Genomic DNA, 17,481 nt, shown 5'->3' on the forward strand with positions numbered 1-17,481 from the left:
CTGGTGTAGAGCCTTGTGCCTACAGAGGCAGTCTGAGAACGCTGTGGACCGGACGTGTGGACCCGTGCTGACTTTCTGCAGGACACGGAGCGTGGGGCCGTGGAGGGGCTGCCCTTGTGTTCGCACCGTGGGCAGGTCCACCCTGGAGGCAGCTAAAGCCCCGCCTGGAACCTGCGAGAAAGGCCTTTCCCTATCAGCCAGCCTCCTGACTTGTAGATCCTCACTCCAGCTCCATTTTGTGACTTATTAGGCTTGCGATGTCCATTTTGTGACTTAGTCTTGTGATTTCCGTTGAGGATGCATGTTTTCAGACTTCTCTAAATTAAAGTACTTTAATGATTCAGAGAAGGATGGGAGGATTGATTGTTTGACACTCAAGGTGCCTTAACAATATTTTAAGAAAGGGAAATTCAATAGTGTTACTTCTAACATTTTGGTGACTGCCCATTCCATCGCTGCTCTTCCTGTTTTTCTTCTTCCTCTTCTCATTTTTTGGTAATTGAGTTTTGAAATAATTACAAACTTAATGAAGAGTTGCAAAAATTATCAGGGTGTGAAGTTTGATATATATCTTCAGGTTTTCTGCCTTATTGTGTATGTCGATTGGGTCTTCTGCCCACATAAACTTTGGGAGGTATTACAGGTTTGGGTTCAGACCACTAGAGAAAAAGCAAGTGTCACAATAAAGCGAGTCGAATGAATTTTCTGGTTCCCAGTGCGTATGAAAGTTATGTTGACACTGCAGTTCACAAAGTGTGCAATAGCGTTATGTCTAAGAAAAAGTATATACCTTCATTAAAAAGTATTTTATTGCTAAAAAATGGCTAATCATCTTTGCTTTCAGTGGATCATAATCACCTATCACAAGTCACTATAACATATAATGAAAAGTTTGAAGTAGTGTGAGAGTCACCAAAGTGCAATACAGAGATCCAGAGCGAGTAAATAGATTTGCTCGATGCGGTGTGGCCACAAATCTTCAACTCATGAGAAAACACGATACATGGGTGTTCACATGTCTTACTACTACTGTGTTTTCTCGGTGTCTCCGTGCATCTCCTGTAGTTTGTGTTGTTCTGTGGATGCTGCTGTGTTATTTGGTGCAAAGATATCCATCACTGTATATCTTCATTGTGAATTGTGGCTTTTAGCATTGAAATGTGTCCTTTTTCATCATGTCTAATGATTTTTTGCCTCGTAAGAGTCGGAAAGAAAGAACATCTCTCACATCTGAGCATACCTGAGAAAAATGAGAATTTATCTCAGTTGGTCTGATAGGAGAAATAAGTGGGCCTTGCTCTCTTTTACACGGATTCATTTCCTAGTTGAAAGGTAGAGAAGGGAGGTAGGTCATTTTAAAATTAAAATTGCTGAATCCAAAGAGCAGCTGCAGCGTCATTCTTTTGGAACTTTGCCTCTAAACAGTCTCTTGGTAGGTACATAATTCTTTAGTGTGTCAAAAATGCTAAGTGTTTAATGAATAAGTTCTGAACCATAACTAATTAATGGAAAGATTAAAAAAATGTCGTCAACAAATACCTTCTGTTTTTAACACTGAAAGATGGCTGCAAGATGTTTTTCTAAGTAGGGCAGGTGAACATAATTGCAGTTCACGTCTTTTTCCAAGTTGAAGCTCTTTGAGTTCCTACACCTCCACCTTTTTCTTTTCGACCTTCCTACTTTTTATGAAACACAAAATTCCAAATTAAGTTCATGATGCATACGTAATATTTGATATTCTTTTATATCTTCTTGCGTTTAAGTTCCTCCCCTATAATTACTTAATGTGAACAGATTTCTTGGTGTGGCTAAAATAGCCAGGTTACTTTTAAGTGTCTCCACGAGGGATCTTGTACCGTTAAGGGCTATGAAAGTGACATTTCCCCGTGAACCGTAGACCTGGCCCCTAAGATGTTTGTTCTGCTGCATTCACATTTTGTCCGTTCTGTGTCTACTGATTATTAGAATCATAGAGTTGGAGTTATTAATCTACCGCAATCTCTGGCTAAGTCTTTTAATTGTAAATTCGAATTCCCAAGAGAACTAGGCTCATTTACATAGAGTTTGGATGGAGGGGTTAGATATTGTTGTGGGGCTGGGGAAGGGAGCATAAGTGAGACAGGGACTGACAGAGTTAAGTAACAATATTCTTAAAAAATAATTTCTAGTACCTGAGTTAGGATTTCATTTTAATTGGAACCGGTTATTTACAAACATTTTTGCATTATCAAAGAAAACTTATAAATTAGTGTTCAAAATCCAAATTCTGCTTATTTTTATTCCAAAAAGAAAAAAATCTGAGATGTGAATGAAGAATATTTTGCTATTTTGAGAATCTGTGAAAATGTGACTTCTCTGCTACAAGTTAAGATTTCTTCCTGTATGCTTGCTATTAGAAGTCAAGTGTTTCACACCTTAAATCCTTAAAAGGGCTTTTCCCAAGCCCCAATCAATTATTTTCTTTTGCATCCACATTTCTGTGTTGAACTGAGATGTTGAACGATGAACCAGGTAGGTTTGCTGTACATATTACGGTGATGAACACGGTTAATTCAGACAGTTCCATAAAGGTCAAACTAGTTATTTGCTTTTAAAAAATTGCATGCTTGTCTTATTTTAAGTTTTTGAAGTAGTGATTATGACATCATTTGTACATGGTTCAAATGACATACTTTTGAGTTCTTCAGTCTGTAGATTTTTGGATAAAATATAAATCTTTACAATCCGGTAGTTTAGACTCAACTTCAAATTCTCTCCCCATCCTCCTTCAAAACTAAGTCATGTTTATTCTCTCACCTTGTTATTTCTTTATCCTATGCTTAATATCCCTTCCCATGACAACTGCTCATAAAATTCTGGTCCTGGGCTGTGGCTGCCATCTGAAAGACCTGTTAGCTCACAGTCCATCATCTGCTTCAACCTCCAATTCTCTGTTATGTGGCCGCCAAAATAATCTTTCTAAAATTTAATTTATCAGGTTAGTCTTCTCATTAAGATTGACTTTTTAGCAACTTGGGGATAAAATGTAGCTTCTAGCATGGCCGATGAGGCCACTTGGGTCTCATTTCCTTTCCCGCCTGACTGGTGCCATTCCCTCGCCCTACTGTGTTTTCACAGCAGGCTGCATTGCTGGAAGATTCCTGATACCACCAAGTTCTCTCCTACTGGCAAGCTTCCTTGTTTAGAACACATTTTTCTCCTCTTTTTAGTTGTCCTATCCCTTGCTTCCTCATGTTCTTTTGTTCTTTCCCTTATTGCCTGGTCTGGATCAGGTGCCTCTTATCTGGGCTCCCACCGCATGCCTACACAGCGTTCTTAAAGCCCTTTCTACTTCTATCTTTTACTTGTTTCACTCTCCGGCTGCACTGTAAGCACTGGAAACATGTTGCTCACTTTTGTCCCTCTGTCATCTGTGGTAGGACCCCCTTAAATAGGTTCTCAGCGAGTTTCAGTTATCCAGGTTAGCTCGCACTTTATTCTGCCATCAAGCTGTTTTCATCATTGTGTTTGTTCAGGGTACCCAGGAGAACTACGGCCTGTTGCCATTTTCTTTATGTTTTATCTTGGAATACTGACTACCCTCTGTTTCTCTGTCCTGTAAGTGCTTATAGTAAAATGCATTTCCCTAAGATTTGAGCTTCAGTATGGCTCTATTATGGATTGAGAAAACACTTTCGTACTATTAAATAGGCACTCTGAACAAGGAGAATATGGCAGGCCAAATGTTAAATATCTCAAGTCACTAAACGCTCTTCAGTAAAACACTCCTTGTTCTTCATCAGGAGCTCCCAGTATCAAGAAGGACTCTAATTCGTACCATGGTCATTGGCCACCGTAGGAAAACTTGAAATTATAGCTATGGAAGGGGACCTCATTTTGATTCCTGAAAGCAGCATGACTTCCCCCATCAACTGGAATAAATAGTTCTGCAAGTCAGAATTAATTTTGTTAGAAAATAAACATTTAAGAGTTCAAAGGGGTTCAAAGAAAGAAAAAACCATTTTTGTAGTTAGTAAATGAGCCCCTCTCCCCATGCTTAAGTAAAATTTAAAATCCATGCATACGTTTTGATTTTAATATTTCTTATCAAAACTATATTTAAAAAAGTGTACTTCAGCCCCATTGAGGGTCTGATTTAAGTACCAGTAGTTATTGAGTACTCATTATTTTATATGCATTATTACGTCAAATCGTTTAACTCTGTGAAGAGAGCACTTACTGTGGTCATCTTACAGATGAAGGAGCCGAGGCTCTGCAGTATTGGGTCATAGAATTTTGAACTAATACAATTATGTGGTTTCATCTTGACCGAAAATATAGGGCCTATATTGATGTTCCCAATGTGTTTCCTTTTATTAAAAAAAAGACTTCTCTAACAACACTGTTAAGTGCCATACTAGTGCGTATTACAAAAACCCTTCACCAAATATTACCTGAGTAGAAGATGGTTAATCAGCCATTAAGGATCTAAAAATACGGTCCCAGTGACTAGTTTACCACCAGGCAGGTGGTTTGGACTCAGGAGAACTGGCTCAGCGTGATCTCAGGAGCCTTCAGAACACAAGATGGGGATCTTCATTTCTGCTCACAGGTCCTTCCTCTGGGTCCTGGAAGAGAACCACCTCATTGGTAGGAAAGTGGAAACGAAACTTTTAAGGATGCTTTGGGATTGCAATGGCCACAAATCTTTGCAGTTTCTTCCTCAAAGAGGTGAACTTTATTTCTCCATTCCTTCAGTCCTTCTGACCTTGTGACTTGTCTCAGTTTTTACGTTGAATCCTCCACCCTTCCCTTAAGTGCTGACGTTCTCTCGACAGGGTGGGGCTGCTTGTCCTGCTGTCTTGCTGCTCTTCTCTTTCCTGAGGTCACTACCTCCACTCACAGAAAGCTTCATCTGCATTTTCCCGACTGTCGTATGCCTGGGATGTATCAGTGTCCTGTTCCCACTCTCCTTCCCTACCCTCATCCCTTACTGATATCAGGAGACTCTATTTTTACATCTACTTAGTAAGAGCTATTTGGCTCATTCTTAGTGTAAATAAACATTTATAAGCTAAATCAGTGATTTTTCTTTTTTTAGTAGGTAAGAATTACTTGCTTCTCTAAAAGTGTCTTCCAGTTTGTATCCATTATAATTTTTGAACAGAATGACTTTGGACATCGCTGAAGGTGGGCAGGCTGATATCAATTCTAAATGTTTAAAAAGATTCTATTCTATACACCTATATAATTTCTTAATTTTGACACTCATCACCTTGTTCTTTCTGTTCTTCCCCCCCCCCTTTTTTTTCCCCAAAATCCTGACAACATTTTATTTCTGAATGACCAAACGGGGACATGGAATGGACAATTCTTTTTTTTTAAATGTTTTTTTATTATATTATGTTAGTCCCCATACAGTACATCCTCGGTTTCCGATGTAAAGTTCGATGATTCATTAGTTGCGTATAACACCCAGTGCACCATGCAATACGTGCCCTCCTTACTACCCATTACCGGCCTATCCCATTCCCCCACCCCTCCCGTCTGAGGCCCTCAGTTTGTTTCTCATAGTCCATAGTCTCTCATGTTTCATTCCCCCTTCTGATTACCCCCCCTTTCTTTATCCCTTTCTTCCCCTACCGATCATCCTAGTTCTATAGATGAGAGAAATCATATGATAGTTGTCTTTCTCTGCTTGACTTATTTCACTTAGCATAATAACTTTTACTCGAACACATGGCAACGTAGAATTGTACTTTCTTTAATGTCATGGTCAGTGGAAATAAGAGTTTTAACATGAAAACGTCTCAGTGCTGTTACAAGCTGGATGGGCCGTGTGTGACTAATCCCATCACCCTCCTTGCGACCATGGCTGGAGGCAGGGCTGCGTAGGAAGTTAACACACACGGAGTTCACAAATCAGTACTCCCTGAAGGAGTATTTCAACCAGGTTCCTTCTCCTCCCTAAGCTTCCTCAGCAGAAAGGAAATAAAAAAAGAAATACCCCTTCCCTGTTCAGGCTGTTGTGGGAATTAAATGAGCAAATGCTCATGAAGAGTTTAGCACAGAGGAAGGCTGAACAAGCATTAGCTCTCACTATTGCCCTTGTCATTAGCTTTCGAAAAAGGCAGGAGTGCCTGCTCTATCGATTATGATGAGGCTGAACACAAACAGATAGGAAACACTGGGAAAGCAACAGGAGTGACAATGTCACACAGCCTAAAAAGGACACTACCCCCAAACCTTGGGGTATGAAACTATAATATGACAGTAGTTTCACACGTATTGCCTGGGGAGACCAATGCACGGCAGTGACTAGACGGGACAGGTTGTGTGAGAGAAAGATCTCCGTGAGGATTAAAGGAATGAACTAAACCGGATGTTACTGGAAACTGCGGACACCTGAGAGATCCATGTGAATCCCACACCTTGTTAGGAGAACAGAACACACAAGCCTACACGGCTCTCCCGTAACGTCTAGACGGTTCTCATGGTCCCTTTCCCGAGGCCACGTAGGGCTGCTCGAGGACAAGCTACATTTATTTACAGGGCTTACCACCAACCAAGAACATTCACAGACTGAAGCCAAACCGAGGGTCCATTTCTTGGTTCTCTATTCTGTTCCATTGGTCTATGTGTCTGTTTTTGTGCCAGTACCATGCTGTCTTTGTGATCACAGCTTTGTAGTACAGCTCGAAATCTGGCATTGTGATGCCCCCAGCTTTGTTTTTCCTTTTCAACAGTTCTTTCCCTTTAAAACATTACCTATGACACTCGCTGTTGGTAATAGTCAAAGTCCATTAAAAATCATATAATTCTAAAACTCCATAGTGTTGTTCATTTATAAATGAATATTTTTATGTATATGTATTCATAATAAAGTTTGTGAGCCTATTGCAATAGTCAGCCATAGTGAAGGGCTGACAAATAAATAAAAGTGAGTATGTGGATTAGGTCCATTCTGTAGAAGACTCATCGGCTAGATCATCACTGTGCCCACAGGAAATGACCTAAGTTCCAAACGCTGCATTTTTAGGGATTCATTGGCTCTATTAGATAGCTATACTCACTCATGAATAACCGAGATAATTTTTATGCATTTGTTTAATCCATTTCATTAACTCACCAAATAATGTGTTTCAAATTTTTTAAAAAGCTGTGGCTCTAAAACCCGCATCTCGGGGGATCATAATCCCTAAACATACCATGGTCCGTATCAGTCCTTTAATTATGCTGTAACTTGTCATCTCTGTTTTATGTTTACATTTTCCAGTTTCCTAGTCTATGAATCTGAAACATGTGCTCCTGTTTTCCAATCCTGTTTCCTGTGGTTTAGAAGTGAAATACTTCATAAGACTTGGTGCAAAGAACTGAGAAAATATAAATAGGCCAAACAACAACTTTCATGTTGAGTGTGAGCTTTTCTACTAATTTTAGGGCTTTGGGGGAAGGTTAGTTTTCTCAAGCTCTGAAATGTTGATAGCTGAGACTACTTGCACCCGGTGAGAGCTGACCTAAAAACTAGCATCAAATATTCTGTAGCCACGAAGATGAACCCAAGTTCCCCACCCCGAACCTGTGCAGTAATTGGATATTCCACGCATAATCCCGTCTCCACAACCTCAGTGTAAATGTACATAATATTCCTTGAAGAAGAACATCAGCCAGGTCTACTGTGGCTGGTAAATTAATTAATTGATTTACAAGACACATCTTCCAGAAGTGCCATAAAAGCTTATTGTGAATTGAGTGACTATAAAATGATATAGACAACCGGATAAAGCAAACACACTTTAAAATGATTAATTAGATTAATATCCAGTCGATACATTGTCTATCCTAATGGAGATTCTGTGTCATAAAACAATTAGTATTACTCATTATGTAATGTGAGTTCCGATGCTGGGAGCAGAATTATCCACATTTATCAATTTTGCTATTGTTCTGTAAACCTTTTTAAGGGGAGAAGCTTTACTTTGGTTGAATCAACTAACTTTTCTGGTACTTTTTAGTCTTTTAATGGGATTTGGAGTTGGGGCCCTAGTTTTTAAAGTCTTTTCCTTTTAAATGTGACATAGAAAAAATATTACGCTGAAAATATAATTTGATGACTTTTCGTTGACTTACGATAGGATTATAGATGCACAGAAACCTTAAGCATTAGTTTTTGTTCATCTTGTTCTCTTCAGGGTCAGAGGTACCAATGTTGATTCAGGGAGTTAATCACTTGATCTAAGCCACACCGTAACAGGTGCAGCTGCACGTCTAACTTGGATCTCACATTTCCCAATTTGTTCTTCTGTGTCTTTCTCTTCTTCTCTTTTTTCATTCTCATACTTTTTTCAATAAATATTTGTTGAACTCTTAAGATTTATTATTTATTTGAAAGAGAGAGGGAAAGAGAGAGAGAATATGTGGTGGGTAGGGGGAGAGAGAGAAGATCTCAAGTAGACTCCCTGCTGAGCATGGGGGCCATCGCAGAGGCTCGATCTCATGACCCCGAGATCACAGCCTGAGCCAAAACTAAGAGCGGGATGCTTAACTGACTGCACCACCCACCCAGGCACCTCATGAGCTCTTGAACTGTTCTAGGCATCAGGGTTGACCAGAGTGGATGAACCAGAGAAAATTCCCTGCTGTCGTGAGTTTATATTCTAGTTTAATGCTATTCTTTTCACATCACAAGCTTTTTATTTATGCATGATACTAAAATGATAAGTAATTTAAATTTTTGGATAGAAATATGGTGAGAATTTTAATTTCAGCAGTTAGGTAAAATAAAATACGTAACGGACATTTGTATGCCTCCATAATTAAAAATGATCTGTATTGGCAGAGGGAAATTCATTTATATGTGGAGTATCTTTTATTTATTTATGATGCATTCATCAATCAATGAATATTTATCTATTATTCCATAGATCTATATACATATTTTATAATATAATAATTTGTTACAAGTATTTCTTAGTTTATTTTTAATTGAAATATAATTAACATATAGTGTTATATTAGTTTCAAGTGTCTAATATAATGATTCCATATTTCTATACATTACTTAGTACTCATTCAATGAATATTTTTTATCATTAAATTTGGTACTTCCAATAATGCAGTTAGAACAAATACTTAAAATTGAAATTACTTGTTTAAAATTTAGAGAGTGCCACTTACAGATTTCTGAAATTCATGTATGTAAGCGGAGGTCTCTAATTAACCTTCCTTGGATGAATGCATGGCTATCCGATAGTTATTTGAGTTGTTGGTCAGTGTCACTAACTAAAAGAAAATTTTGAAGTGTCCAGAAACAAATAAGATTGCTCAAGATAAATTAAATATCCATTATGGTTATTTTATGCTGATCATATGATTACATAGTAGTTTCAACCGCTTTCTCAATAATATGCATGTTTTCTCTTTCCATCCCAGAGTGTCTCATGGTTCTCTAAGGATTTCCAAACTTCCTGTGTGGGCAAGAATGTGTAATGTCGTTCACTCAACCTCAGTCTCTGTGCCTCTCTCTCTCTCATTTCTCTGGCTACTGTTGTCTTTTCTCTCTGATAGTCTAGCTCGCTTGAAGTATTATACGATGCCTTTCTTCTTCCTGTTTTCTTGTTAGTTCTGACTTCAGTCTTCATGATGAGAGCAGGTATTTACTCACCTCCGTGGTGAGAGTGTCGAAGGCATAAGTCTTTGGAACAGCTCCTTTCAGAAGATCTTTCCTGCCTGGGTGTATTCCTTGTTTTTCCACTCCCACACTTCCCCTTTCCTGCAGAGGAACGAAGGATGCCGTGGAGGACACTTCAGAAGCCGGGGGCTCTCATGCAACTCCCTCTGCAGAAAGTCCTTTCGGCAGTTTATCTCTGGGTGTTCCTTATCCCCACCTCGTTTGGGCAACTAAGTACTCTTGATTTGGGGTGAACTGTGGAGTTCAGGTCAAAGTGGATGGTGCTCCGAAGTGAAGAGTTGACTTCTGGGTGATTTGCAGAATTTTAAAAAGATATCCACATTTTACTACAGTGTAGCACGCTCTATGGAACTGTTGCTAGCATAACAAACCTGAGTCTTCACGTGTTCCCTACTCAACAACTTAACTGTGTCATGGTGATGGGGAGCCCCCCCCCCAACATTGGGCCCTGAGGCCCTGTATAGAGTTTGGCTCAGGGGAGAGGGAAAGGTATCCTTGGGGAATAAGTCATGGCCAGTATTAGTCTGCCTGGAGCACAAGACTTAGTTGGTGAATAATGTATGTTTAATATATGTCGAATCATAAATCAGTTCTAGATTTATAAAGGCTGTAACAGGAGATCCTTATATATTGCAATCTACTGTCATCTCTACAGAAGGAGCAGAAGAAAGAATGAAACTAAAAAGTCACCTTTGCTCCTTCTAGTCAGAATGGGAAAAGTTATGATGGCAGAAGATAATGAAACTATTTGTTACAATGAGATTTTTGGCTTCTCCGTTGGATTTCATTTATTCATTCCACTCCAGATTTCCATCAAGAACTGAATTCAGGGTGATATTACTTTACATATTATATGAAAGTGTTATGCATCGTTATATGTATTTGGAAGGGGTTATCCACTCGGGCTCTAAATTATGCTAGTAGATCAATACCATATATGAAACGGAATAAAAATAGTGATTAGGATAAGAACCAGTGTGGATAGTTGAAACATATCTTGTACTATTTTCCAGGGAAAGGTGATGTATTTGGAGACATCTTCTGGAAGGAAACCACCCTTGCTCACGCATGTGCCAATGTCCGAGCTCTGACATACTGTGACCTCCACATCATCAAGCGAGAAGCCTTGCTCAAAGTCCTGGACTTTTATACAGCTTTTGCAAACTCATTCTCAAGGAACCTCACTCTTACTTGCAATCTGAGGAAACGGGTATGTTGTGCGGATCCACTTCTCCTTATTAGGATCGAAAGGGTTAATATGTTGTGCTCTATTAGCCGAGAAGTGCAAGAGGTATTTCATTTTGCACTCGTACATTCTCATCGATGTAAAGTGACATAATTTTCTTTCCCTTTCTTTATATTTTGTTTACTTTTTAAGGGGGAGGGGATTCCTGAGTACGGGGTTAAAGACTTGAATGTTTATAATTTACGTGTAAAATGAAAAACAGAGTTGAAGAGAAACAAACAAACTGTACTATAACCTAATTAGTTCTTGGGGTTTATAATAACTGCCATAAAAATAACATGAGTGTCTCTTACTTTATTATGTGGATTTTTTTTTAGGTTGGTAAGGTTAATCAAGCTTGTTGCTTATTTTATATTCCTGACTTTATTTAAACACCCTTTCTCATTTAATGATCAGTTCATAAAGCTTATTGCCTGTGAATTCTTCCAAAGCACACTATCTTAAAAAAATAATTAGCCACACTGACATATCCTACAAATAGGTATAGCAGCTCTTAACTTTGCACTGCTGCTGCAGATATAATATTCATGGCTATTTTCTTTTTTATTGATGAGTGTGACACAAATTTAATTTGCATAAAGAAATCTCCTAGCTATGATTTATAGGTCATTGGACATAGGCTAGGGTTCTTTTATTGCCAGGAATGAAATACACATTTGGACAACTGCACTTAAGGAATTTCATCTAAAATGATTGCCTGTCTATGGTGAAGTATTTTGAAATAACGAGCCCTCCCTCCCACTGCCCCCTTAAATGGAACCTTCCCTTCAGTTAACATGGAGGAGAAAAATCAAGCCGGGAGACAAATCAGAATCTCTACTGTAGCAACGTGGACATGAACATAAGCAGATCCTTAGAGTTTCCTACGGGGGGTTCTAGGAGAGGATAGGTCTGCTGGAGTCATATTCGCACTAGCTGTGTCACGACGTTGGATCTGTATTTGGGTAGCCTTTTCAGTTTCCACATTTGTTATAATAAATGGGTATTGAGCGTCCACGACCTGCTAGACAATATGTAAAGAGTGGCTGCGAGCACAGAAACTAAATAGAGTCCCTAAGCTTAAGCAGCTTACAGCCGAGCGTGAATATTCTATGAAACATGAATAAGTGAAACACATATTTGTACAAGTGACTGAAAGGTAAGGCAGTGGTGGACGTGAAAGAGGGCTGCTGGTGTGAGCTAACTGTGGAACTTTCTTGCTTATTCGTTAGGGAGTGCGGAGTCTCGTTTAAGCAGAAATATGTCTCCTTTGGTCTGTACTCTACCTTCCGCAATGACAAATTCCTCTTCTACAAGGCAGCCCGTTAGATATTTGAAACTCTTATATCTTATTAAGTCTTCTCCAATATGAATTTTGCCGGCTTTCGAGTCTTCCCACATACCACAAGATTACCGAAACCCCTATCCATCATCGTTACGGTCCTCGGGACAGAACTTATTTGTCACTGTCCTCCTCGAAGCATGTTGTTTACACAGTATCTCATCTGATGTTTATAATATTCCTGTGGAAAAAAGGACAGTTATTTTCCCTTCAAAACACATGAGGAAACTCAGGCCCAGAGGGATTAATATCAAATAACCAACCGATAATTGCAGGGCAAGGTCTCAAAGAGGGATAATTATGACAACTCACCAGTAGAAAATAAATTTTGGCTCTTCAGAATTAGTTGATCACAAAGCCCTCTTGCCTCTTTATTTTCTCTTTCGCACATCTGAGCATGTGCGCACCACACACACACACACACACACACACACACACACACTGTTATGAATGCTGAGCGCACATACCTCTGATAGGAAGAGAAGCTAGAGACAGAAAACCTCGTGTGTGTGTGTGTTTTAAAGATTTTATTTGTTTAGAGAGAGAAAGAGAGTGGGCGGGGGACAGAGGGAAGGGGAGAGACACTCACCAGCAGACTCTGCTGGGTGTGGAGCCTGACGCAGGGCTCGATCCCACAACCCTGAGATCATGAGCTGAGCCGAAACCAAGAGTCAGATATTCAACCGACTGCGCCAGCGTGGGGCCCCTGTGTGTGTTTTTTTAGTAGGACCCAGGGACGTCGTACCTGCCTCTGCAGGTGCTGGGGCACAAGTTACATCCAATGGCTTCTTCCCTTTATAACCTGTTCCCTGTTACAATATGTGTCACGTTTTTATTTTTTAATAATTCCAGCCCTTCTTCAATTGATGGATGGTCTCAATAACTTGGCAAAACTTGGGGAGAGGTGTACTGTCAGTCAGTATCACTTCATTCTCAGGAAAAGAAAAAGTATTCTCATAAAACGCACACACACACACACACGCATACTGAGAAAACATCCTCCAATGATTCATGAGAATAACTACCATTTTGAGAGCCTATTTCATAGCCATGCACTTCAGCACGTTTTATATATAATAACTGATCTTACGAAATTTCAGTAACCCACAGATGAGGCACCTCATTTCCATCTCGTCGATGAGGAGGCTGAGGTTCCGAGAGTGGGACAGCTGCTGCCAGAGAAGTTACGGCTCAGGGTCTGGATTTGGATCCATCTCTGTCTGACTCTCGAACGCAGATCGTTAGATGCTGCCATGTTGCTTTGCCCTGCCAAAGTACTTGATTTTTTTTTTTTCCACAACGTTCCACAGACACACTCAACAATTTGTAGTTTCTCATGCGCCCAGTCACTTTCCCTTCGTTCCCCATGGAACTTTAATAAAAGGGTATTTTGTTCTCATGGCTATTACTGCAGGCATTCTTGCATTGAGTATTTTTTGTGAATTGGATATTTGTGGTGAGTTGTATAATCAAAACTATGTCCTTAGTATGTTCTTGATATCTCATAGCTATCAGAACCACAGATTAAGGGTGTTTTTCTAGTAAATTGGGGGAGTGGATCTGGAACCCAGATTTTTAGCCATCACAGATTACAGCTCTGGCCACATGGGCACATGCGGTGGCTGGGTGGAGAGCTTTGCATAGTGTGGGATTCTTGGTGGTTGCAATAGTGGGGGATGTGGCATCGCTTCAGCTGCCCCCCCATCTTCATTACAAAAGAATAAGAGATTTGTATGCCAACATAGTTCCCACTAACCATCCTTAAGTTCCTCTCTATAAAAATTCTAGAACTAGGACTATAATTTCATCCGATAACTAGAGCAGGGGTTGGCAAGCTTTCTCTGTCAAGGACCATTCAGTAGATGTTTAAGGATTTGAGGGCCACAGAACCTCTGTCTCAACTCCTCAAGCTTGCCGTCGTGTAAAAGCAGCTGTCTTAGCTCAGGGTGCCATCACAAAATACTGTAGGCTTAAGCAATAGGAAGTTACTCCACACAGTTCTAGAGGCTGAGCAGTTCAAGATCAAGGTGCTGGGCCCCACTGGGTGCCCCAGTGAGGGCTCTTTCCTTCCTGGCTTGCAGACCTCTGTCTTCTCACTGTGTCCTCACATACTGTGAGTGAGGGAGAGAGAAAGGGAAGGAGGGAGGGACAGAGAGAGGAAGAGAGGCAGGGTGGGGGAAGGAGAGAGGGAGGAGAGTTACCTCTGTGCTACCTCTTCTTATTAGGGAAGTAATCCCATCATGAGGACCCCGCTCTCATGACCTCATCTAAACCTAATTAGCTCCCAAATCCTCTTCTTCAAATATCATCATATTGGGAGATTAGGGCTTCAAGATATAAATTTTGGGGGAATACAGTTCAGTTCATCACAGCAGCCAAAGATAGTATGTACATAATTAAGCATAGTTGTGTTTTAGTAAAACTTTACGTAAACAGGTGGCTCCCATGGGCCCTAGTGTGTCCATTGCTGAAAGGAGAAGACTGGAAGTTAGCTAGGGAGGACACGAGAATGCACACAGAATTCTCTCTCCTTGCATTAGACAGCAAATCTACCACTGGCCACTGAGAGGTTATCATGAAACGGAAAATGCCACACAGCAGAGGTGGCTGCAGAAGCCAGATCAGTGATGCCCACGAGTGAGGCCAGGCTCACCATTGAAGACTAGAGTTCACACCATCTGTGAAAGGGGCAGCTGCTGCTCAGTCTGGTTGCGCACGGCCTTGGTGGAACACCAGCCCAGTGTTGCTTGGGCTGCATTTTATTTTTTCCCCAGAGAAGACAGAAGTATGAATTTTTATGCAAAATCACATTAGTTTGGTAACTAATTTGCTTTTTTTTTTTTTTGCTTTTTTTAAAACATGGTCAAACAAAGCAAGTTGGCTTGCTCTTGGTACAAATGTTTATGAAGTAAATGGAATGAGTTCATTACTCTTGATCTCATGATAGTAGAAGCCTGAAATTTTTACATGAGGCCTGTAAATTTGGATAAGAAAAATTATTACATCTTTATTTTCTTTAATTTCTAAGTGACATGTAGCTTTTCCTTCAATTAAGAAGGTTGGTAACTAACTACAGTATTAGAAGTACCAAAAGAAATCAGAACATAAAAAGAAAACCCAAGGTAAATAATTACAAATTCACCATTAGATTAAATTATTTAAAAAAAAAAGCATTCATGCATATTCTCATATAATACTGTGTTTGTTGAAGTGTTTAGGCTCATCACTACTTAATAATTATGGTGGTTATTATAGACCTGCTCCTAAGGTGAGGTTATTGTGTTAATAAAAAAAAGTACATAGATTACTATTTTGTGAATTATTTTTTTTTAATTTTTACAAATTCATTTGACAGAGAGAGAGTACATAAGAGCATGAGCATGGAGAGAGGTGGAGGGAGAGGGAGAAGCAGACTCCCCGCTGAGCGGGGAGCCCGACGTGGGGCTCGATCCCAGGACCCTAGGATCATGACATGAGCTGAAGGCAGACGCTTAACTGACTGAGCCACCCAGGCGCCCTACTATTTTGTGAATTATTTTTTAATATTTTGCTAACTGGATTTCAGTATAATGTTTTTCATTTGCAGGACTATGTATTTTATTTTGTGCATTTAAAGCAACTTTTCTGAATTGAGGCCTGTTGTTCAGGCTTTACTAGACTGCTGGAGATTAATACCCCTGTACGACAGTCAGAAACAACTCGACTGAACAAAAGGACAGGTTGGCGTATTTTTTCAATAATAAGAACACAGTTCCATAGTTTAGAGTAAAGGTATAGGAGAGCAACAGAGGAAGGCTGACTCACTTGCTGGCTTTATGTATTTATTTAATTAATGGAAAATATGATTTCCTGGAGTAACAAAATGATGTTTCTCAAGCTGAGGACCAGGCCTCAGGTGCAGGTCTGAAAAGGCACGTGCACACCCAGCACAGGTGGTATCTAAAGTTTAGAGGATTTCGGTCAGACTTTTAAAGTAATTAGTGCACTTCTGCTCATTCTGCCGAGCTGTTATGCAGTGAAGTTTACCATCCATTTAAAAAAAGTTAACATAGCGGGTCTGACCGCTGTGCTTTGAAAGACCTGCTTATGAAGCGGGGCCTTGGCTGGCGTCTGGGAACATGGGTTTCAGGAGGGTTCCCGCCAGGCGGACGGGTGAGAGTGGCTCACTGTGCCCGCACTGTTTATTCAAACAGTGTGGTCTGTGCTAAACATTTACTTCTAGCTACATTAAGTGTGGTTGGGGTTTTGAATTATTTCTAAATATTTCTTCCACTTTCAAGCTAGCATGAACATATTTTCCTCCAGATGGACTATTTAGATAAGATGAGTAAAGAGTTTTATTTCTATTTTTGGTACCTCTTCTGACAAGACCCTTTGACAAAGTGTGGCCCAGAAAGTATTGGCGGGCTCAGTGTATATCAGTATATATCCATCGCGGCCCTACTACATACCTAGGGGGTCATAGAGATAAAAGACCCAGTGCCTGCTCTCTAGGGGCCTGCAGTCTAGCAAGAGAGTCAAATAAATCCTAACAGAGTCTGGTAAGTGCTATGCGAGGGTTATATTCAGGGTACACGGTGGGGAGGGGGTTGGGGGAGATGTATCCAACTCTCCTAGAGAGGACTCAAGGAGAGATTTTAGGAGGTGATGATGACATTGGCATTAGGATTTTATTTTTTGTAAATATTTTATTTATTTTTTTGAGAGAGACAGGGACAGAGCACAAGCAGTGGGGAGAGGTGGAGGGAGAAGCAGACCCTTCGCTGAGCTGGGAGCCCAATGCCAGGACCCTGGGATCATGACCTGAGCCAAAGGCAGACACTTAACCGACTGAGCCACCCAGGCACCCCAGGATGTCATTTTAAACAGAATAATGTTCTAGAGGAAGGAAGAAAACCAGGACCCAGAGAATTAAATGATTTGCTCAAGTTTGCTTAGCAAATTAGCATCAGAGCTGGGATGGGAATCCAAGTCCTTTGAATTCCGTGCTGCTGGTATTTTTACCAGTTAACCTCATTTATAAGCCCTGTGTAGAGGATTGTGAGTAAAATGCAACACTCGATTGTGTTCATTTTTAACAGGGAAAAAGGAATGTAGATGGCATGAGCTTGCGTGTGATTCAGAGACTGATTTTAGTGTTTTTCACACCATGATTTGGGATAAAACCAACAGGAGAGCCCCCCAAACCACGCCATAGGCAGTGTTCAGAGCTATGAACAGGACTCTCAATGTCTGTATGAGCCA

General features: G+C 40.2%; 1 protein-coding gene across 1 annotated transcript in view; it reads left to right on the forward strand.

Moving 5' to 3' along the window:
• Positions 1–17,481, forward strand: part of KCNH5 (potassium voltage-gated channel subfamily H member 5) — a 282,791-nt gene that overhangs the window by 218,971 nt on the left and 46,339 nt on the right. Inside the window, exon 10 of the mRNA XM_008701136.1 lies at positions 10,684–10,880. Within this exon, the coding sequence (XP_008699358.1) occupies positions 10,684–10,880 (197 nt within the window). The remainder of the gene's footprint in view (positions 1–10,683; positions 10,881–17,481) is intronic.

This window comes from Ursus maritimus, unplaced genomic scaffold (genome assembly GCF_017311325.1).
Source record: "Ursus maritimus isolate PB19 unplaced genomic scaffold, ASM1731132v1 scaffold_25, whole genome shotgun sequence".
Classification (NCBI taxonomy): domain Eukaryota; kingdom Metazoa; phylum Chordata; class Mammalia; order Carnivora; family Ursidae; genus Ursus; species Ursus maritimus.